Genomic DNA, 24,303 nt, shown 5'->3' on the forward strand with positions numbered 1-24,303 from the left:
GGGATTAAACGTTGAGTTTGATCTCAACTGTTTTATATCTAATCGTTGAGAAATTTATTGGGGATTTTATTATGTATTTTATTATGAATTTTATTTTATATATTTAAAATTTTTAATATATTTGTTTTTACTGAATTATGTAATTATTGCTTGGTTCTTATGATGTTGATCATGTGATATTTGAGGTCTGGAGGAGGTAAAGGCGGCTGACGTCTAATTTATATTATTTATTTGTTTGTTTTTTAATTTTATACTGCCTGGCTGATGTACATTAGGATTTATCCTTGGTCTAGTGTGTTTATAATTTTTAAACACTAGATGGCGCCAGCCTTAGGCCAATTGTATTATAACTTTTTGGCCTTTAAATAAATTATTTTATTTATCTTGTGTTCTGCTGTGTGGACACAAGATGGCGCTGGCTAATTAGTTCCTGTGAATGTTGCTATGGCAACCACATGGTATTTATTGCGCTGCGGGACGTTCACGGAGATCCCCGCCCCACGCTGATGAAGTCCCGCCCACTTTGGGACGTAACGCGTACGAGGGGGAGGAGCTACGTTGACGTCATCCGCGTTTGCCTCACAGAGACCCAACAAGCTGTTTACACTGATCCGGACGTTCGTTCCGGTAACTGCTGTCATTCCTGCACTCGGTTTATGAGTGCAGGACCATGTGAGTGTTTTATCTTATGCTTTTAAATTTCATTAAAACGTTTTAAGCAGTTAGCACTTAGAATTGTCCTTCTTACTCCTTTTTCGGTCCATGTTATTGCTGTATGGGAGAGTGTTGCCTTGCTTATTGCCCGCTGGTGCCATCTGGTGGATTCTTTGGAAATTGAACCCATGTGAAGTTGATTATCAATCTTTGGAGATTTTGCTTCTTGCCTTTTGACCTAGCCACAGGTCGAATTGTTGAGGTGAGAGGCCACCCTTTTCTCTTGGTGGAGGTTAACCCTTTCCTGTGGGTCACGGATCCGTTGAAGATTTTTTGCACTTTTGATCACTATTGATTTTTTGGAGCACTTTTATCACTTTGCACTTTATGGATTTTACCAAATTTATTTATTGATTTATTATCGTATGTATTGTATTATTATTTGCGCTGCACTACCTTTTTACATATTCACTTTGAGATATTTTGAGTTATATCTACAGTGCTGGCTTGCAATTTAGTTTAATTTTATTGATTTTCCAGCGCTGAATCACCTTTACTTAATTATCATCTATGAGAAGCTTAAAGCTCATCTCCAGGCAAAATCTGTACCACTCATCCCTCACAACCAATCTCTTCTGGACAAGTTTCGGGGGTTTAGTATATCCCCTTCATCAGGGCTTCTGGGAGGCATTAGAGTGGATCAGTTGGCCAATATTCATGGTTGTTCAAATACCCAATAATTTGCTCACCCAGGTTGACTGTAAGGGAAAACCATTTTGTTCCCCCTTATCTGCCAAGGTATATCTACAAATGATCTCAAATTCTTTCCTGCAGAAAGAAATAAAGATTTAGACCTGGATTCACAAAGCACTTACGCCGACGTATCTCCAGATACGCCGTGTAAGTGTAAGTATGCGCCGTCGTATCTATGCGCCGTGCCCATAAACTGAGATACGCCTGAAAATAGGCTTCATCCGACCGACGTAACTTTCCTACGCCGTCGTATCGTGGGCGCATATTTACGCTGGGCGCATTTGCCGCTCCCATTGATTTTCTATGCACATATGAAAATGAGGGAGATACGCCGATTCACGAACATAGTTGCGCCCGGCGCAATATATATTGCGTAAGTCGTATGTCCGGCGGAAAGTTATTCCCCATATAGGAGGCGCAACTCATGCAAAGGTATGGACCAGGGAACACAAGCTGTCGTATCTTTTAATGTTTACGTTGTACGTGAATATGACTAGGCGTAGGCTACGTTCACGTCGTAGGCGGTGATTCGACGTATCTTAGGCAGTTGTATTCAACGTGATTCTGAGCATGCGCACTGGGATGCGGCCACGGGACGGCGCATGCGCCGTTCATTTTAAGTACTTCTATGGTGCTTGGCCCATCATTTGCATGGGGTCACGCATCATTAGCATGGCTCACGCCCACTTCCACCTACGCCGGCTTACGCCGAGGAAACCCAGCGTATCTTTAACAGCGAGTGGGAGCGAGTGCTTTGTGAATCCAGTGCTTGCCTCTGTGCGCTGCGCAGGCGTAGCGTAAAAGAGATACGCTACGGCGGCATAAATATGCGCTGATGTATGTGAATCCGGGCCTAATTTTCTATGTACCCCTCCCCCCCCCCTGTTCTCGGTTGCTGGTGGAACTGTCTGTATTTATTCATGAACCCCAGATATTAATTTGCATTACAAACCTTGTGTATTAAAGACCATAGGAAGACTCCAGTCACTCCAGATTCCGTGACTTCTCCGGCAACGCACTTCAAACACCAGCGGTGAGCATGACTCTGCCACATCGAGGATGATGAAGGTTTCCTCTGTGACTAGCTTGGTCTGTTAAGGAAAATATAGTTTGTTTTTCACCAAAATCAAATTTAAACACTAAAAAGCAGATTCAATACATGCAAAGTGCAACGGAAATGTGCAAAGTGCAGTAGCCCAGAGCAACCAATCAGCAGTCATCATTTAAAATCATTGTGGGGTAGATTCAGGTATCTCCGCCTAAAGTTACAGCGGCGCAGCGTAGTGTATTTACGCTACGCCTCCGCAACTTACAGGAGCAAGTGCTGTATTCACAAAGCACTTGCTCCGTAAGTCGCGGCGGCGTAGCGTAAATGGGGCCGGCGTAAGCGCGCTTAATTCAAATGGGGAGGGGGGGGGCGTGTTTTATGTTAATATGTGATGACCTGACGTGATTGACATGATTTACGAACGGCGAATGCGCCGTCCGTGTACATATCCCAGTGTGCATTGCTTCCAAGTACGGCGCAACGACGTATTGGTTTCGACGTGAACGTAATTTACGCCCTAGCCCTATTCGCGAACGACTTACGCAAACGACGTAAAAAATTCAAATTTCGAAGCGGGAACGACATCCATACTTAACATTGGCTACGCCTCCTAATAGCAGGAACAAAGTTACGGCGGAAAAGCCTTAACGCAAACGACGTACGTTTGTGAATCGGCGTAAGTAGGCAATTTGCGTACTCTACGCTGAAAACTATGGGAGCGCCACCTAGCGGCCAGTGTCAGAATGCACCCTAAGATACGACGGCGTAAGAGACTTATGCCAGTCGTTTCTTAGGCTAAAGTCGGCGTATCTAGCTTTCTGAATACAGAAAGTAGATACGCCGGAGCAACTTAGCAATTACGTGGCGTATCTATGGATACGCCGGCGTAGATGCTCTCTGAATCTACCCCTGTATACTTTAAGATCCTGTGAGCTTTTGTTTCTAAGCTTTTTAGCAAGCTTCAAGCAGCTTTGTTAAAGTATTTTAGAAAACTGCATTTCTGGTTTAGGAGTGTTAAACACACATCCTAATGGCAGTGCTGACTGACAATTTAAACAAGCTGTAAGCAGGCCTTCAAAAAGCTGTGGGGAGTGCTAAAAGCCTACTGAAGTTTGTTTAGGGGGGAGCGAGCAGGAGAGTCAGGACGCTCTCTACGTTGCAGATAGAGAAAGGAGCTGTGTGTTAGTGGGCGTCCTGACTCTCCTGCTTGCCCCCTCCCACCTCAAGGGAGGGGGCGAGCACGACACTCCACACCAGGGGGAAAGCCTCGCATTACTGTGTGGAGTTACAGACAGAAGAACAGGAAGTGAGGATTTCTCAGAAGAAATAAGGACATTTAAAAGCAAAATGGAAGGATGAGGTAAGTGAAGGAGGACTGCACTAAGGTAAAGGAAGCTATTTAGGGAAAAAAAATAAAATTGTACCTTTACAACCCCTTTAGGATATTTAGGATTTTTTTTACCTTTACAACCCCTTTAAGGCCCTCGTATCAAAGATTCAGAAAAGTACATACAGTATCTGCTGTAACAATTCTGTCATTTAGGAAATGTGTGGCATTCACTGCCACGCAGACAGGAAGGTAACAGAGTTTCTGATTTAGAGCATTTAGAGATGAAGCTTAACATTTTTAAAGGGAAGGCTGGAGTTCAGCTTTAAAACATTATTCTGCTTTTCAGTTAGATTGGAGCCCTCTAATACAGATACTGGCCCAGATTCACGTAGAATCGGGCAAATCTGCGGCGGCGTAACGTATGACATTTACGTTACGCCGCCGCAAGTTTTACGGGCAAGTGCTTGATTCACAAAGCACTTGCCTGTAAAGTTGCGGCGGCGTAGCGTAAATCCCCCGGCGCAAGCCCGCCTAATTCAAATGATCCGGCTAGGGGGCGTGGGGCGCGTTACCGCGCCGAACGTACTGCGCATGCGCCGTCCCTAAAATTTCCCGACGTGCATTGCGCTAAATGACGTCGCAAGGACATCATTGGACATCATTCACGGACGACTTACGCAAACAACGTAAAATTTTCAAATTTCGACGCGGGAACGACATCCATACTTAACATTGGCTGCACCTCCTAATAGCAGGAGCAACGTTACCACGAAAACGACTTACGCAAATGACGTAAAAAACTACCGCCGGGCGCACGTACGTTTGTGAATCGGCGTAAGTAGGTAATTTGCATACTCTACGCTGAAAACTACGGTAGCGCCACCTAGCGGCCAGCGTGAGAATGCACCCTAAGATACGACGGCGTAAGAGACTTATGCCAGTCGTATCTTAGGCTAATGTCGGCGTATCTAGCTTTCTGAATACAGAAAGTAGATACGCCGGCGCAGATTTGAATTTACGTGGCGTAACTATGGATACGTCGGTGTAAATTCTATCTGAATCTACCCCACCAGAAGATTGTTCACTTCACCAGGCTACATAAATGCCCCCTCCTCCTCTCTGGATCCATAGGTCCTCGGGTACATATCATATAATGATTATTTCCTTTAATTAAAAAGTATCTGTTGTTACAAGATTTACATTTACAAAGTTTCTTTATAATTAAGACACTGTGAAACGCATGCGATGCCCTATTCGACCCCTGTTTTATCGCAGCTCCAGCAATGTGACAGTAATGAGCCCACTGATTAGTCACAAAGTTTAATGACATCGCCACATTCTCAATTATAATGTATAATAACATTTTAATGAAATCTCGCTGGAGCGTAAAACGCTATTCTTACCTGTGAACCGTTATCGCTTGCGTTGATATATTGTTTCGCTTGGTACTGCAGCCTGTGAGCCGAGGATTTCGGGGGAGACCACATCACTTTTAATTTTCCCTGATCTGTGATTTTGAAAGTCAGGTCGCTCGGTGGGTCTGGTTTTACTGGGGGTGAGAAGAATGGTTTAAAAAGGCATTTCAAAAATACCCAATGCCCAAATGAACTTTTAGGATACACTCCAGGTGCATCAAAACAGAAGGGCCCAGATTCACAGAGAGCAGGGCGCACATTACGCCGCTGTAGCGCAAACACTGTACGCTACGCCAACGCAGCGGAGAGAGGCAAGCATAGCATTCAGCAAGCCAGTGCTCCCAACGCTGCGCCAGTGTGGCGTGGGTTTCGAAGGCGCACGTCAGCATAGGTGGAAGTGGGCGTGAACCCATGCAAATGAGGCGTGACCCCATGCAAATGATGGGCCGAGCGCCAGACAGGTACGTATCACGAACTGCGCATGCGCCGTGACGTAGACCGCAAGCCTCACAACCACGCCGGCACAACTGCCTAAGCTACGCCGGATCACTGCGTACGCCGTGAACATAACGTACGCCCAGCCAGACACATGTCCAACGCACAATACGCCGGCTTGTGTTGCCTGGTGCAGACCTGTGCATGTATGTTGCCGGGTTGCACCTCCTTTATGGGGAATAACTTTACGCCGGACGTACAATTTACGCGTATCTCGCGTAGTATGCGCCGGGCACACGCACGTTCATGAATCGCCGTATTTCCCTCATTTGCATGTTTGAATGGCTAATCAATGGGAGCGGCACCATGCGCCCAGCCTAAATGTGCGCTCACCCTACGCCGGCGTGAGCAAGCTACGTCGGCGGGGTGTAGCCTGGTTTTAGGCGCATGTCTGTTTGTGGGTCTGGCGCACAGATACGACGGCGCACATTTGCACTTACGTCGGTGTAACTTGTTATACGTCAGCGCAAGTGCTTTGTGAATCTGGGCCATGGTGTTCATTGTTCTTTCTATCTAAAAAGCAGCCACAGCCTAAGTAGAAAATACTTTCCCTTGCCAGCATGCTGCAAAGTAAGACCCTTGTTCTCTGTAAGCAGTGGTCTCTCTGTAGAGAAGAATGAAAAAAGGGGCATCCCCACAGGGTGATACTGTGGATGCTAATATGGTAAAAGAGTGGCACATCCTAAATTATAGACAAAATTGGATAAATAGGCCCGGATTCAGATACAATAGTGTATCTATCGGCGGGCGTAACCTATCTCAGATAAGTTACGCCGCCGTAAATTAGGGTGCAAGTTCCGTATTCAGAAAGAACTTGCGCCCTAAGTTACGGCGGCGTAACGTATGTGGTACGGCGTAAGCCCGCCTAATTCAAATGTGGATGATGTGGGCGTGTTTGTAAAGCGCTGCGTAAACTGTTGGCGCTATATAAATCCTGTATAATAATAATAATAATAATAAATTAATTGTGACCCCATGTATTTGACGTTTTTTACGAACGGCGCATGTGCCTTTCGTGAAAGAATCCCAGTGCGCATCCTCGAAATTACGCCGCAAATCATCAATGCTTTAGACGTGAACGTAACTTACGTACAGCCCTATTCGCGAACGACTTACGCAAACGACGTAATCGACGGAAAATTCAATGCTGGCCCGACGGCCATACTTAACATAGGATACCCCTCATATAGCAGGGGTAACTTTACGCCGGAAAAAGCCGAACGTAAACGACATAAAAAAAATGCGCCGGGCGGACGTACGTTTCTGAATCGGTGTATCTACCTAATTAGCATATTCCTTGTGTAAATATATGGAAGTGCCACCTAGCGGCCAGCGTAAATATGCAGCCTAAGATACGACGGTGTAAGACACTTACACCTGTCGGATCTTAGGGAAATCTATGCGTAACTGATTCTATGAATCAGTCGCATAGGTACGACCCCGCACACTCAGAGTTACGACGGCGTATCCAGAGATACGCCGTCGTAACTGCTATCTGAATCCGGGCCCTTGTATCCATTGAGGAAAATGCAAGGAGCTCTTTGAATGGCCCCAATGCCCAGCAAATACCCCTCTATGTTCATTATGCAGAAGGGCAGCTCCTTGGCATAGGACCCAGAAGACAGTTGTGATCACTGTAGTAGTGGTGACTGGAGTCCCTCATTAATGAATACAATCGTTCTTGGTCTTTATGGTCTTACGTAGGCGTGAGGTCCTTATGCCAAAAGTGTGATTACAGTGTATTATAGGGATAAATGGAACGGTTGTTTTATTGGTCTCCAGGGCTGAGGAGTTATAGATAAATTCCTCCATGTGATAACTCATTAAATGAAATCCATTATTGGATCCAGAAGAGCGGCTGACCGAGAGGCTGGACGATCGGCAGACATCAGGCAATTAATGCTAATGACAATATTTATCAATGCCTCTTGATGCCCCGGTTGTAACCATCACACGGTGAGGAAAACAATTTCAGTAAAGTCAATCTCAACAACACCGAGGGGAGCGGAGAAGTCATGACAACTTGATGTACTGCCGAAAGCTTTGTTCCCACTCACCTAAACCCATTATGTTCCTCTATGGTATGTGGGAGAATCATAAAATATGATAAAAAAGCATATGCTACAAACAGGGCCGCCATCAGGAATTATGGGGCCCCTTACACAGCTTCAGGCATGGGCCCCCTGGAGCAGAGAACCGCGAATTGAGAAGCAAGGGGGGCCCTTTACACAAAAAAAGAAGAAATAAAGAAAAATATATATAAAAAAAAGGGGGTAGCCATCCGGGGCCCTGGGGACCTCTGGGCCCTTTAGTAGAAAGAAAAAAAGAAAGAAAAAACATATATAAAAAAATATATATTTATTTTTAAAAAGAGGGGTTGCCATCTGGGGACCTCTGGGCCCTTTAATAAAAAATAAATATATACAAAAAAATAAATAAACATTTATAAAAAAAAAAAGAAGAAAAGGGGGGTTGCCATCCAGGGCCCTCTGAGCCCTTTAATAAAAAAAAATATTATATATATATATATATATATATATATATATATATATATATATATATATATATAAAATAAAAAGAAAAAAAATATATATTTTCATTTAGAAAAAATAAATAAAAAAAGGGGGGTTGCCATCTGGGGCCCCTTACAGGTATACTGCCTGTACCCCCCTGATGGCGGCCCTGGCTACAAACATAAAAATGCCTAATCACAATTAAATCTAACAATTCTACTGGACAGCAGCTCAAAGATCCCTCTGTTTTTGTTTTTTTTAGAATGATGCATATATTTCTTTAACCATATATATATATTTTTTTTAATAAGGGTTTTACTGTATTTTGAGCAGTTAATATTAAAGCGGGGGTTCCACGGTAAAACGTTTTTTGTTTTTTTTTTATCTGTGCATCTACCGCTTTTAATACAGTTATCATTCTACTCACGTCTCTTATTTTTATAGCCATCCGCATGCACATTCCCTTGTAAAGAATAATTTATAAAAATTTCGTCCTGTAGGGTTCCATCTTGCTTGTGAGCACTGTGAAGCCCACAAGCAAATAATTCGGCATGGGCAGTGTTGACGGCGCCGCATGGTTGCCATCACAACGGCCGGCGTGACGAGTAAAATCACGCGATATTTCCTCGTTTTGTCTTGTGAATCATCTCTTGGGAAGCATGACGCAGGGCTCCCAGGAGACATTGCTAAATCGACACGCCCACTCCCGCGGGAGTGAAAACCAGGAAGTCCCTGCAACAGACTCCAGATCTAAGGTATTGATACGATATTGAAAAGTACGGATAGCGATCTGTTTTAATACACACTCAGATAGACCGATTAGGCAATACTTTGGATTTAGGGTGAACCTCCGCTTTAAGCCCAGCCTCCCCCAGGACACACAAATGCATGGTATGAGCAGTTCTGCATGCACATGCATAAACATCCTTAAAGCGGACCTTTTTCCCTTATGTTATAGTCCTCTGGCCCTCTCTCCTGCCTTGTCTCACCTTCCCCAATACACAATTGCAATATATATATATATATATATATATATATATATATATATATATATATATATTTAAACACACACATACTATATTACCAAAAGTATTGTGACACCTGCCTTAACACGCACATGAACTTTAATGACATCCCAATCTTAGTCCGTAAGGTTCAATGTTGAGTTGGCTCCGCCCTCTTCAACTCTTCTGGGAAGGCCGTCCACAAGGTTTAGGAGTGTGTCTATGGGAATGTTTGACCATTCTTCCAGAAGCGCATTTGTGAGGTCAGGCACTGATGTTGGGTGAGAAGGCCTGGCTCGCAGTCTCCGCTCTAATTCATCCCAAAGGTGTTCTATCGGGTTGAGGTCAGGACTCCGTACAGGCCAGTCATGTTCCTCCACCCCAAACTCGCTCATCCATGTCTTTATGGACCTTGCTTTGTGCTCTGGTGCGCAGTCATGTTGGAAGAGGAAGGGGCCGTCCCCAAATTGTTCCCACAAAGTTGGGAGCATGAAATTGTCCAAAATGTCTTGGTATGCTGACGCCTTAAGAGTTCCCTTCACTGGAAGTAAGGGGCCAAGCCTGAAAAACAACCCCCCACCATAATCCCCCCTCCACCAAATGATTTGGAGCAGTGCACAAAGCAAGGTCCATAAAGAAACGCATGAGTGAGTTTGGGGTGGAGGAACTTGACTGGCCAGCACAGAGTCCTGACCTCAACCCGATTGAACACTTTTGGGATGAATTAGAGCGGAGACTGTGAGTCAATCTTACTCCTAAGCCTTGTGGACAGTCTTCCCAGAAGAGTTGAAGCTGTTATATCTGTAAAGGGTGGGTCAACTCAATATTAAACCCTACAGACGAAGACTGGGATGCCATTCAATTTCATATGCGTGTAAAGGCAGGCGTCCCAATACTTTTGGTGATATATATATATATATATATATATATATATATATATATATATATATATATATATTATTTTACAGTGTCCTTAATACTTGCCTAGCAAGAATGACATACCCAGACCCTGTGCATGTTCAGATATGCTGTAAGTCACTCCAGGAACCCTTGCAGAATTTCTGTGCATGCGCAAGATCCTGAAAACTGCCTCCTGGGACTTGCACCCTAAGGCATGTTTGGCCGTGTGTAGGCCCGAGCGGACCATTTTTGGGCGGATCGGACAGGTTTCCAGCGGACAACTGTTTCCTGGACTTGCTTTAAAACAGTCCGCTGGAAACCTGTCCCCCCGACATGTACGGTCGTCTGTACAGACCTACCGTACATGTCCGGCCGCCCGCCATCCCTCGCATGCGTCGAATGACTTCGACGCATGCGTGGAAGCATTTAAAAGGCAGGCCCGCCCACGTCGCCGGAGTTCTGTTCGATGGTGTGTACAGCCATCGAACAGAAGTCCCCGGGCAGACATGTCCGATGGACCGGTTTCATCGGACATGTCTGCTCGTGAGTACTCGGCCTAAGAGGCAGTTTTGCTTGGTCTCATGCATGCATGTGTTTCTGCCAGTTTACTTGAGTTCAGCTTTAAAGTGGAGTTCCACCCAAAAGTGGAACTTCCGCTCATTTGTCTCCTCTCCCCCTCCGGTGCTACAATTGGCACCTTTCGGGGGGAGTGGGAAAGGATGCCTGTCTTTCACAGGTATCCTGTTCCCACTTTCGGGAGTCCGTGCTGCGGCTCATGACGTCACCGCGAGGCTCCCTCCTCCTCCCTCTGTCTCCAGGCCAGTAGGATAGAGGAGCGGGGCCTTGCGCATGCGCAGTAGGGTTCCCGGCGTGAAGCCGTAAGGCTACACTGCTGGGTTCCCTTACCCGCAATGGCGGCGGCAGCATTGGCGGCGGTGGCAGTGGTGCGGACATCGCTGGACTCCAGGACAGGTAAGTGTCCTATTATTAAAAGCCAGCAGCTGCAGTATGTGTAGCTGCTGGCTTTTACATTTTTTTTTTTTTTTGGGCGGACCTCCGCTATAAGGTTTTATGCAAGATGGCAAATCAGCAGCCTGGTTTTAAATCAGGTTATACTGCACTTTTGTTATTTTATTATTTTACATAACAGTTTTATTACCGTATTTATCGGCGTATAACACGCACACGCGTATAACACGCACCCTAACTTTAAAAAGGGAAGTATCAGGAAAAAAACTTTCCACAGCCCCCTGCGTATAACACGCAGGCACAGTTTTCCCTCTATTTTCAGGGTAAAAAAGTGAGTGTTATACGCCAATAAATACAGTATTTTTTATAATAGCTTTAGATAAATAGTTTATAGAATATCATCCAGTCTTTTTTTTTTAAGTTTTATATGTTTTTATCTACATAATTATTTCCATTTGGTTACATTATCTTTCTAATGATATTAGTTTATTAGAGGTGCTGTGTGATGTAAAGGGGTCCAGAGGGCTGTGTAATGTAAAGGGGTCCAGAGGGCTGTGTGATGTAAAGGGGTGCAGGGGGCTGTGTAATGTAAAGGGGTGCAGGGTGCTGTGTAATGTAAAGGGGTCCAGAGGGCTGTGTAATGTAAAGAGGTGCAGGGGACTGTGTAATGTAAAGGGGTGCAGGGGGCTGTGTAATGTAAAGGGGTGCAGGGGGCTGTGTAATGTAAAAGGGTGCAGGATGCTGTGTAATGTAAAGGGGTCCAGAGGGCTGTGTGATGTAAAAGGGTGCAGGGTGCTGTGTAATGTAAAGGGGTCCAGAGGGCTGTGTGATGTAAAGGGGTGCAGGGGGCTGTGTAATGTAAAGGGGTCCAGAGGGCTGTGTGATGTAAAGGGGTGCAGGGTGCTGTGTAATGTGAAAGGGTGCAGGGGGCTATGTAGTGTAAAGGGGTCCAGAGGGCTGTGTAATGTAAAGGGGTGCAGGGGGCTGTGTAATGTAAAGAGGTCCAGAGGGCTGTGTGATGTAAAGTGGTGCAGGGTGCTGTGTAATGTAAAGGGGTCCAGAGGGCTGTGTGATGTAAAGTGGTGCAGGATGCTGTGTAATGTAAAGGGGTCCAGAGGGCTGTGTGATGTAAAGTGGTGCAGGGTGCTGTGTAATGTAAAGGGGTCCAGAGGGCTGTGTGATGTAAAGTGGTGCAGGGTGCTGTGTAATGTAAAGGGGTCCAGAGGGCTGTGTGATGTAAAGGGGTGCAGGGTGCTGTGTAATGTAAAGGGGTCCAGAGGGCTGTGTGATGTAAAGGGGTGCAGGGGGCTGTGTAATGTAAAGGGGTCTAGGGGGCTGTGTAATGTAAAGGGGTGCAGAGTTCTGTGTAATGTAAAGGGGTGCAGAGTTATGTGTATTGTAAAGAGGTGCAGGGGGCTGTGTGATGTAAAGGGGTCCAGAGGGCTGTGTGATGTAAAGGGGTGCAGAGTTCTGTGTAATGTAAAGGGGTACAGAGGTGCTGTGTAATGTAAAGGGGTGCAGGGTGCTGTGTAATGTAAAGGGGTGCAGGGTGCTGTGTAATGTAAAGGGGTCCAGAGGGCTGTGTGATGTAAAGGGGTGCAGAGGTGCTGTGTAATGTAAAGGGGTGAAGGGTGCTGTGTGATGTAAAGGGGTACAGAGGTGCAGTTGTGGAGAGGGGTACACAGTAGTAACAAAGAGATATTGAAGGATGCAGGGGGCAGAGTGGGGTGTTTTTACATTTTAACGTGTGGGGGGGTGCCAGATATTGGATCCGCCCTGGGTGCAAAATGCTCTAGGTACGCCCCTAGCCTCGCTTTCAGAACGCTCTACTGCAGGGGAGTCTTCCCGGTCACCATTGCAGATAGCTTTACCCCAGGTGCCTGTTTATTTATATGTGCCTCTTCTAATCATCAACCATGTGAGTTGCTAAATGTTGTACCTTCATTAAATGTAACCATATTGCTACACTTAGAGGCTCCTCTCTTCTCTTTTATACTCTGGAGCTCCTTGCTTCTAATCCCCTTGTGGAGGCTTCCATTTGTGGATGGACATTTTATGGTTACACAACCTATCACATTGCTATAATCTTTTTATATGGACTATAAACTGAAGGACTTATGAATAAATGGCTGTGGAACGAATCATTTGCGTTTCCATTATTTCTTTTGGGGAAATTTGCTTTGATATACAAGTGCTTTGGATTACAAGCATATTTCCGGAACGAATTATGCTCACAGTCCAAGGTTTTACTGCATTCTCTAAATACAGATCTCTTCTGTAATACCATTGATGAATATATGATGTAGCCAATAAAAATGTCACTTACTAATAGCGGAAGCTTCCATGGACATCGGCGGGGAGAGCACAGCATTGACAGAAGTGACAATCTCCATCCACAGGATATAGGAATCATCATTGTCTTTTCCAGGCTCTATGACACACTGACATGATTTATATCCCAGGCATCGGCAATCAGCAGCTTTTCTCTCTCCATCCGTGTTTTTCCTGAATGATGGTAAAAGCAGAAAGTGTGAACATTCTATATGTACAGAGCACAATCCATCAAAATGATGTGCGATTAGGAGAAAAGTTCAGCTGTAATTTACAGTTAATGGCGGATATGGAGTGGAGAACAACCCCATTACCAGCTGTGAGAGCTTAATAAATTCTGCCCCTGCTGTGAGCGCTGTCACTGAAACAGCAGGGACTCGTACAGGAACATGTGTCCTATACAGGTTACTATGTATCACATGAAACTTAACAAAAGCTGGGTGATGCTACATTGCAACGGGGCTTGAGTCTTTTTTATTCTTCTTTGGAATGATAAAGATTATATGGAATATGGAATTGTCCCAGAAGCAGTGGCGGCTGGTGCTCAAAATTTTTTGGGGGGCGCAAACGAAAAAAAAAAATTGCAGCCTCACTGTGCCCATCAAATGCAGCCACTGTGCCATCAATTGTCACCACTGTGCCATGCCATCAAACACAGCCACTGTGCCATCAATTCGCACCACTGTGCCATGCCATTAAACGCAGCCACTGTGCCATGCCATCAAACGCAGCCACTGTGCCATCAATTGTCACCACTGTGCCATGCCATCAAACGCAGCCACTGTGCCATGCCATTAAACACAGCCACTGTGCCATCAATTGTCACCACTGTGCCCTACAATTGTCACCGCTGTGCCCTTTAATTGTCACCGCTGTGCCCTTTAATTGTCACCGCTGTGCCCTTTAATTGTCGCCGCTGTGTCCTTTAATTGTCCCCACTGTGCCTATTGTCGCCACTGTGCCCATTGATGTCATTGACCTGTGCCCTTCGTCGCCGCTGTGCCCTGTAAAGTGCCCCTTTCCCCCCCCCGCCCGGCACTTACCTTTACTGGAGTCAGCCATCCACGTCCCTCGATGTCTTCTACCGCCCTCGATGACTGACAGGCGTCTCAGCCAATCAGGTTACCGGTAGCCAGAATCGGCCAACCTGATTGGCTGAGACGCCTGTCAGTCTTATCCAAGGAGCGCATCCCTAGTGCGTTCCTTGTATAAGCTTCCGGGACACGAGGGCCGTTGGCTCTGATAGGCACTTCCGTACAGCCAACCAGCTGCCGTTATTCAGATGGCCGGACATGAGCGCCGACCATCTGAATAGAACAGCGGCAGCGGCGATAATAACATAGATTCGTGCAATGCATGGATCTATGTTATTAGACTCAGTGGCGGTGAGAGCCAGAGGGGGCGGCGCTCCAGCGCCCTCTATGGACGAACCGCCACTGCCCAGAAGGTTGCGGATACGGGGGGTAGAACTTCCATTCCAATTGTAGGGATTGGAACAGAATTGGGAGCAGGTACCTGCTAAAAATATGGGTAAAAAAGAAACGTTGAAAGTGGGAGAGGAGTGGGGAAGAAGGTTTTAAAGGGGAACTTCACGCTAAAAGGGAATTTCCCTTTTAGCGTGAAGTTCTGCTTTATTGATGTGCATTTTATAAAAGCGTGCTTGTCCTGGCCAGCCATTCTGAATCAGGGCTCCTGTCAGGACCTGGGCTTGAACCTGGGACCTCTTGTATCTGGCATTGACTCTTTCCACTGAGCTATCTGGGATGCTGGACAGTTCCTTGCGTGATTTGCTGGATAAACCTATATGATCCATTAGACTACTCTGCTTGGTGTCTTGATTGGAGCTGAACCATGTACCCCTTGCTCCTCCCATGAACTTCCTCTAAAAGCCTTGTCTTAGCACTTCCTCTTTGCCAGGTTATTTTGCCTTTCCTGCCAGTGCCTTGCTGTCGTTTTTCCTGCTGCCATTTGTACCTGCAACCACCTGTTCCTGGACTACTCAACTGCCTGATCCCAATCTGCAACCACCCGTGTTTGACCCTCGGCCTGTTCTTTGACTACTCTTCTGCTTGATCCCAACCTGCAGCCACTTGTGATTGATCCCTTGGCTTGTTTACTGACCATGCTGCTTTTTTATCCTTGTCTGCTTATCTGCTACTGTACCCCGGCTTGCTCACACCCTGGTGGGGCAGACCTGAGGACTGCGACCTGGTACTAGCTCGCAGCTAAATCTATCTCCACCATCAGGAGCTCTGGTGAACACCAGCTAGTACTTAGACTCCGCACCTCAGGTGAGCCTGTGTCATCTGCCAGAAGTGACTGCCTGTATACCTGTCCTGCAACTGCTATTGCTACTGGTCTTCAAGCCCGACGCCTGATCGTGACAGCTCCTTAGAGATTTCTAGGGGTTCTTAGAGCTGTGATTGATTTATCTCCTATTTGATGGTGCCTGCATGGTCTTGGTGACCATGCCACATGGCAGAGCCAACTGCATGACTCCAATGATCTATCTGTAAGGGTGGCATTCTTACCACCACTGTAAGGGGACAATCTTCCCAATGGGTAGCAATATAAGGGGGAAAGCTTCCCACTGGCCACCAATGTAAAGGGGCATTCTTACCACTGGCCACCAATGTAAGGGGGCAATCTTCCCACTGGCTACCAATGTAAGGGGGCAATCTTCCCACTGGCCACCAATGTAAGGGGGCAATCTTCCCACTGGCCACCAATGTAAGGGGGCATTCTTCCCACTGACACCCAATGATTTGGTTTCCACAGGGGTTCTCTGAGGCCTGAAAATCATTGTAGGGGTTCCTTTGGGGTAAAACGATTGAGAAAGGTTGGTCTAGGCACTTTCAGGTTCATGGACCTTTTGAGCAGTTGATCATCGCTAGCGCACAGCTTCCTTTTAATGCAATAGAAGAGACCAATTATCTTTTTTTACGGTAAAGTTCACTTTTAGCTGCGCCTTTGTAATGAGATGACCGCCCGTCAGAGAGCGTTCTCGAGTGCTTGAAGAGCTTGTACATCATAATTGCTACATTAATAGACAGCAATCTTCATTTCTCTGGGAGGGAAGTCGGGGAGGGAAGTCTTTGCTCTGCTTCACATATGGTACAGGACTTTGCAAGACAACACCGACTTCATTTTCCCAGAAAAGCACATTTGCTGGGATCTTGGCATATTAAATATAAATAGTTTACGGCCCAGCAGCACGTCATACGGACAATGGAGTGCTTTGAATCTTTCTCAATCCCCTGCAAAGGGACATGCTGTTCCTTTTGGCTCACCTCTCGGGTTTTGTGTTCGAGCCACCGACATATTGAAACAATTCTACGGATAAATTCCATACAAAAAAAGAAGTTCAACTAAAACACAAACAGGGATTCAAAAAGATTCAGGAATGGGGGGGGGGGGGGCTACTTGTTCAAAGCAACCAATCGGATGCTGCTTTCACCTTCTGACCTTACCTAGAACAATGAGAACAAACACAATTAGGTAGATTCAAAGAGATGGGCTTAACTTTGCGGCAGCGTAGCTTAGCCTGTTTAGGCTACGCCGCCGTAAATTAGCTAGGCTAGTAATGATTCTCAATGTACTTGCCTGCTAATATACGGCGGCGTAGCCTAAAGCGGGCGGGCGTAAGGGCGCCAAATTCAAATGACTTGGAGGGGGGCGTGTTTGATGGTAATGAGGCTTGACCTCACGTTTTTGACGTTTTTTTTCACTGCGCATGCGCCGGGCGACTACATTTCCCAGTGTGCATTGCGGTTACGTACGCCGTACGGGCCTATTGATTTCGACGTGGACGTAAACGACGTAAATCCCGATTCGCGGACGACTTACGCAAACGACGTAAAAAATTCGAATCTCGCGGCGGGGACGGCGGCCATACTTTAACATTGTTATTCCACCTAATAGATGGAATAACTTTAGGCCTGTAATGCGCTACGGAAACGGCGTAAATCGACTGCGGCAGCCGGGAGTATGTTCGTGAATCGGCGTATAAACTAATTTACATATTCTACGCCGGCCGCAATGGAAGCGCCACCTAGTGGCCATCCAAAATATTGCAACCTAAGATAGGACAGCGCAAGCCGTCGTATCTTAGATATGTTTAAGCGTATCTCTGTTTGAGCATACGCTTAAACATAGGTCGGCGTAGATTCTGAGTTAGGTCGACTTATCTACTGATAAGTCGGCCTAACTCTTACTGAATCTACCTATATTTATTTATATTTGGAGGCATGTTTTAACTTCTTTAGGGTTTGTTGTGGAATTGATCACAATTGATTGGCGTTTGCAATCATGAGCATTGAAGCCCGTTAGCTGATTTTATTTATCGTGCGTGACTAAATGTGGTTCTCTGCTACCGCGTGGTTCAGCCAATTAACTGCAATCGTGTTACACCAAGGGCTGTATTTATTAAAAAAAAATCCACATAGCTGTCCAATGAAACTGCATTTAAATGTATTTTGTGTGAATGCAGCAAACTCAATTCACTGTTCACTCAGCGTTGTGTTAGCAAAGCGAAGGAATTCGCTTTGCTAACACTGAACAGCCTCTCAGGTGCTCGGGTCTGTTACCTGTCACCTGATTGGCTGAAACGTCAGGCGCTGTGATTGGACACCTGAGAGAGGACGGAAGAAGACATGGAGGACGTACAGGACACCGCCGCTGAGCTGCTGCGAGACAGGTAAGTGCCGGGCAGCATTTGATGGGGCACAGTAGCGGCAATTAATTGGCACACTGGCAGCATTTGATGGGGCACAGTAGTGGCAATAGATGGACACACTGGCAGCATTTGATGGGGCACAGTAGAAGCAATTGATCGGCACACTGGCAGCAATTCATGGGCTCAGTGTCAGCAATTCATGGGCACACTGGCAGCAATTCATGGGAACAGTAGTGGCAATTCATGGGCACACTGGCAGCAATTCATGGGCACAGTGGCTACGTTTGATGGGCACAGTGGCTACGCTTGATGGAAAAAGTGGCTGCGCTTGATGGGCACAGTGACAGCGCTTGATGGGCACAGTGGCGGCAATTGATGGCACAGTAATTGCGTTTGATGGCACAGTAGCTGTGTTTGATGGGCACAGTGGCTGCAATTGATGTGGTTTTTCTTTTTCAGCTTGTTTGCGCCCCAGTCCAAAAAGAAGACAAATTAAGAAAGAAAGAGGGACTTGGTTCAAAAAGAGGGACAGTCCCTCCAAATGATGGACAGTTGGAAGTTCTTTAGAAAGCCTGCTTTGCAGATTACAGTAGGCAGTAGTTGTTATCCATCAGATCCTGCAGAAGAAAAAAAATTCCAGTATATTTGTGAAGGTTCCTTACTGTGCATAGTAGAGGTTAAGCTTCAGCCCCTCATTCATATCTCCCTCCTCCGTCATATATTGTATCTTGCAGGTTATATGGCTGCCGTTCTCCCTCCTCCAGAGAAGCAAGTTCCACGAGTGATCTTAGAAAGAGAAAATACATCATATACTACAAATTGGAGGAAAATTATTGCACTTCCCAAAACAACCAATTAACATTTGACTTCTATTGCTTGACACAAGCAATTTAATTGGCTGGTATTTGTGTCCATGGTTTTCGTGTCCACAGTATTGTAGAATAACAATTTTTCTTCTTTTATTTGTATGTAGGCCTTTTAATTTGTACATAGATGGAGTAACTTTAAAGGCCAGTCCACTAAGAAACCAACATTTTGCTTACGGGGTAGAGCCTGGTGGTCTTAATTGGCCCCTGGCTTCTTATGCCGCGTACACACGATCGTGCTTTTGCCCAGCCAAAAGCACATTGGAATTCCGACGGAACTCCATCGGAGTAAAATAGAACATGTTCTATATTTAAACTCCCATGGAATTCATCGGAATTTCCGATGGAATTTCTCCGATGGGGCATACACACGGTCGGAATTTCCCATGGAAAAAGGCAGTCTGACTTTTTCCATGAGAAATTCCGATCGTGTGTACGCGGCATTAGATGTCTAGGATACTCCAACAATGAGATCTCTCTAGTAGAATTACCAACATTGGGCCAGATTCACAGTGGAGATACGCCGTCGTATCTCTGTTTCTATCTATGCGGCTGATTCATAGAATCAGTTACGCATAGATATCCCTAAGATCCGACAGGTGTAATTGTTTTACACTGTCGTATCTTAAGATGCAATACCGCGGCCGCCGCTGGGGGGAGTTTGCGTCGTAAATCAGCGTCGGGTATGCAAATTAGGAGTTACGGCGATTCCCGACGTTTTTTCGTGTTCGCTACGTCGCCGCTAGTCTAGTTTCCCGTTGCAAAGTTAGTAGTTTTTTTTGGTGCCTTAACTTTACACAGCAATCGTATTGCTGTATAAAGTATGGCCGTCGTTCCCGCGTCGAAATTTTAAATATAACGTTGTTTGCGTAAGCCGTCCGGGAATACGGAATTACGCTACGCGCGTCGCCGTTCGGAAAAATGACGTCACGGCGCGCAATGCACGGTGGGAGTTCGGAAACGGAGCATGCGCGGTACGTCCGGCGCGGGAGCGCGCCCAATTTAAATGGTACACGCTCATTTAAATTGGCCCGCCTTGCGCCGGCGTAGGTTTTCATCGCAAGTGCTTGGTGAATCAGGCACTTGCGATGAAAAATTGCGGCTGTGTAACGTATCTACGATACGTTACGCCGCCGCTGCCCTACGTGAATCTGGCCCATTGTTCCTGTTTATTTGGGAGTTATAGATGTTTTCACACATCTTTATGTGTTCCAGCTCCTCCCTGTTACATTCTCCAAATTGTAAATTACGTACAATATCATTGGTGACGGTGGGAGCTCCTCTCGGTGTGCAAACCTACCAATGGATCTCACCGATAGAATGCCCAATTGACAGAAGTGTCAGTCATGTGCTCTAACTCTCCAGTATCTACCAAACACTGAGGGCCAGATTCACAGAAGAAATACGCCGGAGTATCTACTGATACTCCGGCGTATTTTCAAATTTGCCGCGTCGTATCTTTAGTTTGAATCCTCAAACCAAGATACAACGGCTTTTGGCTTCGATCCGACAGGCGTACGGCTTCGTACGCCTTCGGATCGTAGGTGTAATACTTCGGCGCCCGCTGGGTGGAGTTCGCGTCGTTTTCCGCGTCGGGTATGCTAATTAGCTGTTCACGGCGATTCACGAAGGTACGCGCGGCCGTCGCATTCTCTTACGTCGTCGCTAGTCGGCTTTTACCGGCGTATAGGTAAAGCTGCTATTTCTTGGCCTATCTTTAGACTTGCCATGTTAAAGTATGGCCGTCGTTCCCGCGTCAAATTTTAAATTTAATTTTTTTGCGTAAGTCGTCTGTGAATAGGAAAGGACGTAACTCACGTCGACGTTCAAAAAATCACGTCGGTGCGACGTCATTTCGCGCAAAGCACGGCGGGAAATTTCAAAACGGAGCATGCGCAGTCGATTCGGCACGGGAACGCGCCTAATTGAAATGATCCACGCCCCCATTTGAATTAGGCGGGCTTGCGCCGGAGGGATTTACGCTACGCCGCCGCAACTTTACAGGCAAGTGCTTTGTGAGTCAAGCACTTGTCCGTAAAACTTGCGGCGGTGTAACGTAAATGCTATACGTTACACCGCCGCAAATGTACATGAATCTGGCCCTGAAATGCCAGATTTGGGTGGACTGGCCGTTTCATAGTAGTCAATTTACCCCTTCCGATATACGTCGGTAGAATGGCACGGCTGGGCACAATCATGTACCCGTACGTGTCTCTTTTAGGCCCAGCTGTGGGGTCGCGAGCGCGCCGGCCACCGCTTCAAGTGAATCTTTACAAAGGGGATGGGGGGGGGGGACTGTCTTCCAATCATGTGACCACTGTGATTAGCTGAAAGATGAATTCTGATTGGTTGCTGTGGCTTTATGGACTTACTCAATTGGCTTAGACATGTCTTGGTTACACAGTTAGCGAACAAGTGAATAGAAGATGCTACTACAACACACCTCCTAGATGTACGTCAGAAGGGAAGGCGGACAGCATTTGTGTCTTCAATTCCCTGTATTCATCATCAATTGATGCATATTGATCGCTGGCCGTCCACAGACACACTGTGTCATGAGCTGAAATTTTCTTGTCCCGACTGATGCATTGGAATTTCCTGGAGCTCAGGATGTCACTTCCCTCTAGAAGAGTGCTGAGATCCTGTGCTGGCCTTCCATTGGTAGGGGTGCCTGGGGGTTTATCGGTGAACAAAGACAGAAAGATGCTGGATGGGAGAATCTTGTACATCTCAGGTGACGCCATCGCTGCTATTAGGAGACTTTCTGCAAAAGAAGCACAGAACACTAGCAAGATGGATAGGAACAAAAAGGTGGCTGCTTTTCATTTTGAGTCTTTTTTTTCCTTTTATTCTCACCCGCCAGTAGCACATTTCCTGTGATAGGGTGACAACAATCACTGTACTATATCTGCAGAGTAGCAGCGTTGTCACCTTAACACAGGAAGACCGACAATTTGGAAAAAACACTATGGCCCGGATTCACATACATTGGCGCATATTTATGCCGGCGTAGCGTATCCAATATACGCTACGCCGACGTTGCGCAGAAAGGCAAGCACCAAATTCATAAAGCACTTGCCTCCCAAACTGCGCTGGGTTCCCTCGGCGTAAGCCGCCGTAGGTGGAAGTGGGCGTGAGCCATGCTAATGAGGCGTGACCCCATGCAAATGATGAGTGCCATCCAAGTACTTAAAACGAACGGCATATGCGCCATCCCGTGGACGTATCCCAGTGCACATGCTCACAATCACGTCGGAACTACTCCCTAAGATACGACGAATCACTGCCTACGACGTGAACAAAACCTACGCCCAGCCCTATTCACGTACTACGTAAACGACGTAAAATACGACGGCCGTGTTCCCCGGTCCATACCTTTGCATGGGTTGCGCCTCATATATGGGGAATAACTTTACGCCGGACGTACGACTTACGCAAACCGCGTATATTATGCGCCGGGGCGCAAGTACGTTCATGAATCGGCGTATCTCCCTCATTTGCATATGTGCATAGAAAATCAATGGGAGCGGCAAATGCGCCCAGCGTAAATATGCGCCCACGATACGACGGCATAGGCAAGTTACGTTGGTCGTAGGAAGCCTATTTTTAGGCGTATCTTAGTATGTGGGTCGGCGCATAGATACGACGGCGCACATTTGTACTTACGTCGGCGTATCTTGAGATACGTCGGCGTAAGTGCTTTGTGAATCCGGGCCTATATTTTTTACTTTTTGCTATAATTAATATCCCCCAAACAAGTTTAAAAAAAAAAAAACTTTCTTCATCAGTTTAGGCCACTATGTATTCTTCTACATATTTTTGGCAAAACAACATCCCAATAAGTGTATATTGATTGGTTTGAGCAAAAGTTATAGCGTCTTCAAAATAGGGGATACATTTATGGCATTTTTATTTAAAAAAATTCTTTACTAGTAATGGCGGTGATCAGCGATTTTTAATGGGACTGCGGCATTGCAGATCGGACACTTTTGACACTTTTTGGGACCATTGATATTTATATAGCGATCAGAGCTAAAAATAGCCACTGATTAATGTGTAAATGTCACTGGCAGGGAAGGGTTTAACACTAGGGGGTGATCAAGGGGTTAAGTGTTCCCTAGGGAGGTGTTTCGAATTGTGGGGGGAGGGGACTGACTGGATGAGGAGAAAGATCGCTGTTCCTGATCACTAGGAACAGCAGATCTCTCTCTCTACTTCCCTGACAGAACGGGGACCTGTCAATGTAAAAAAATATACCACCAGCCGCCACTGGATTAGACAGATAAGATATGATCAGATAAGACAGATTTGATCGATAAGATAGAGAAGAAAGATAGATAAGGATGGGCAGACAAGATAAATGAGATAGATAGCCAAGATAAGATAGGTAAGAATAGATAGATAGGTAGGAGTAGATAGAAAGATAGATAGATATAGATAGCTAGATAGATAGGAATAGATAGACAGATAGGTAGGGATCCATAGATTAGATAGATAGATAGATAGATAGATAGATAGATAGATAGATAGATAGATAGATAGATAGATAGATAGATAGATAGATAGATAGATGTCACATCATGACAATGTACAGCAGGATTCATTTTTTTTTTTAGGAAATATATTAAACAGTAAAGACAATAAATAATTCAATTTGTGCGTCTGATGTTCCAGTATTATGTCATATTGTGATAATATCATAATAAATTCAATGTTTGGAAACATTAGAAAATACAAACGCAAAATCACTGATAAGTATATAACTGATATTAAATAGAAAGTATAGGATAGAATTTCTCACTGATCAAAAAGATTTTTTTTTTTTTAAAACATAAAGAATTTATAATGTGTATTAAGGCCCGGTGGCTGTATGGTATCACACCTATAGATCCACGGCGTCTATTTTCTTTTGAGTTTTTTCCTCTTTCTCTTCAATATCTGCACATGATCAGTAATTATACATCAGACAGGAGGCTCATATCTTATGCATTAATCCTTCTTTATTAATGCTCACAGCAGAAGTGTAAAACCTTTAACGAATGTAATAAAAGAAAAAACTGGTAGAACCACACCTCCCAGCAGTCCCATGGCCTAAACCACTCCCATTCTAGTCTCTATAAATGGACTGCTCTCACTAGAATCTTCCTCTTTCTTTCTGCTCACGGCGGAGCATAAGATAAGTATACCAAGATTATTAGATATTGATACTATATATATATTATTATTATATATATTATATATTTCTATGTCTATTGTGGTGCAATTTTGAAGAAATCCCATATCTTCTTGATACCAAAGCTTTTTTCCCAAGCTCTTTTTACCTTTAAGTTTACTGTATTTTCCACCTTTT

General features: G+C 45.5%; 1 protein-coding gene across 2 annotated transcripts in view; it reads right to left on the reverse strand.

The window, feature by feature from the left end:
- LEPR (leptin receptor) overlaps positions 1 to 24,303 on the reverse strand; it is a 126,650-nt gene that overhangs the window by 52,663 nt on the left and 49,684 nt on the right. For both annotated transcript variants that reach the window (XM_040360759.1, XM_040360760.1), the window contains exons 3-7: positions 21,397 to 21,717; positions 18,750 to 18,873; positions 13,408 to 13,586; positions 5,189 to 5,334; positions 2,360 to 2,498 (exon numbers count right to left, since the gene is read on the reverse strand). In XM_040360759.1, the coding sequence (XP_040216693.1) occupies positions 2,360 to 2,498; positions 5,189 to 5,334; positions 13,408 to 13,586; positions 18,750 to 18,873; positions 21,397 to 21,717 (909 nt within the window). The remainder of the gene's footprint in view (positions 1 to 2,359; positions 2,499 to 5,188; positions 5,335 to 13,407; positions 13,587 to 18,749; positions 18,874 to 21,396; positions 21,718 to 24,303) is intronic.

Source organism: Rana temporaria, chromosome 7 (genome assembly GCF_905171775.1).
Source record: "Rana temporaria chromosome 7, aRanTem1.1, whole genome shotgun sequence".
Classification (NCBI taxonomy): Eukaryota; Metazoa; Chordata; class Amphibia; order Anura; family Ranidae; genus Rana; species Rana temporaria.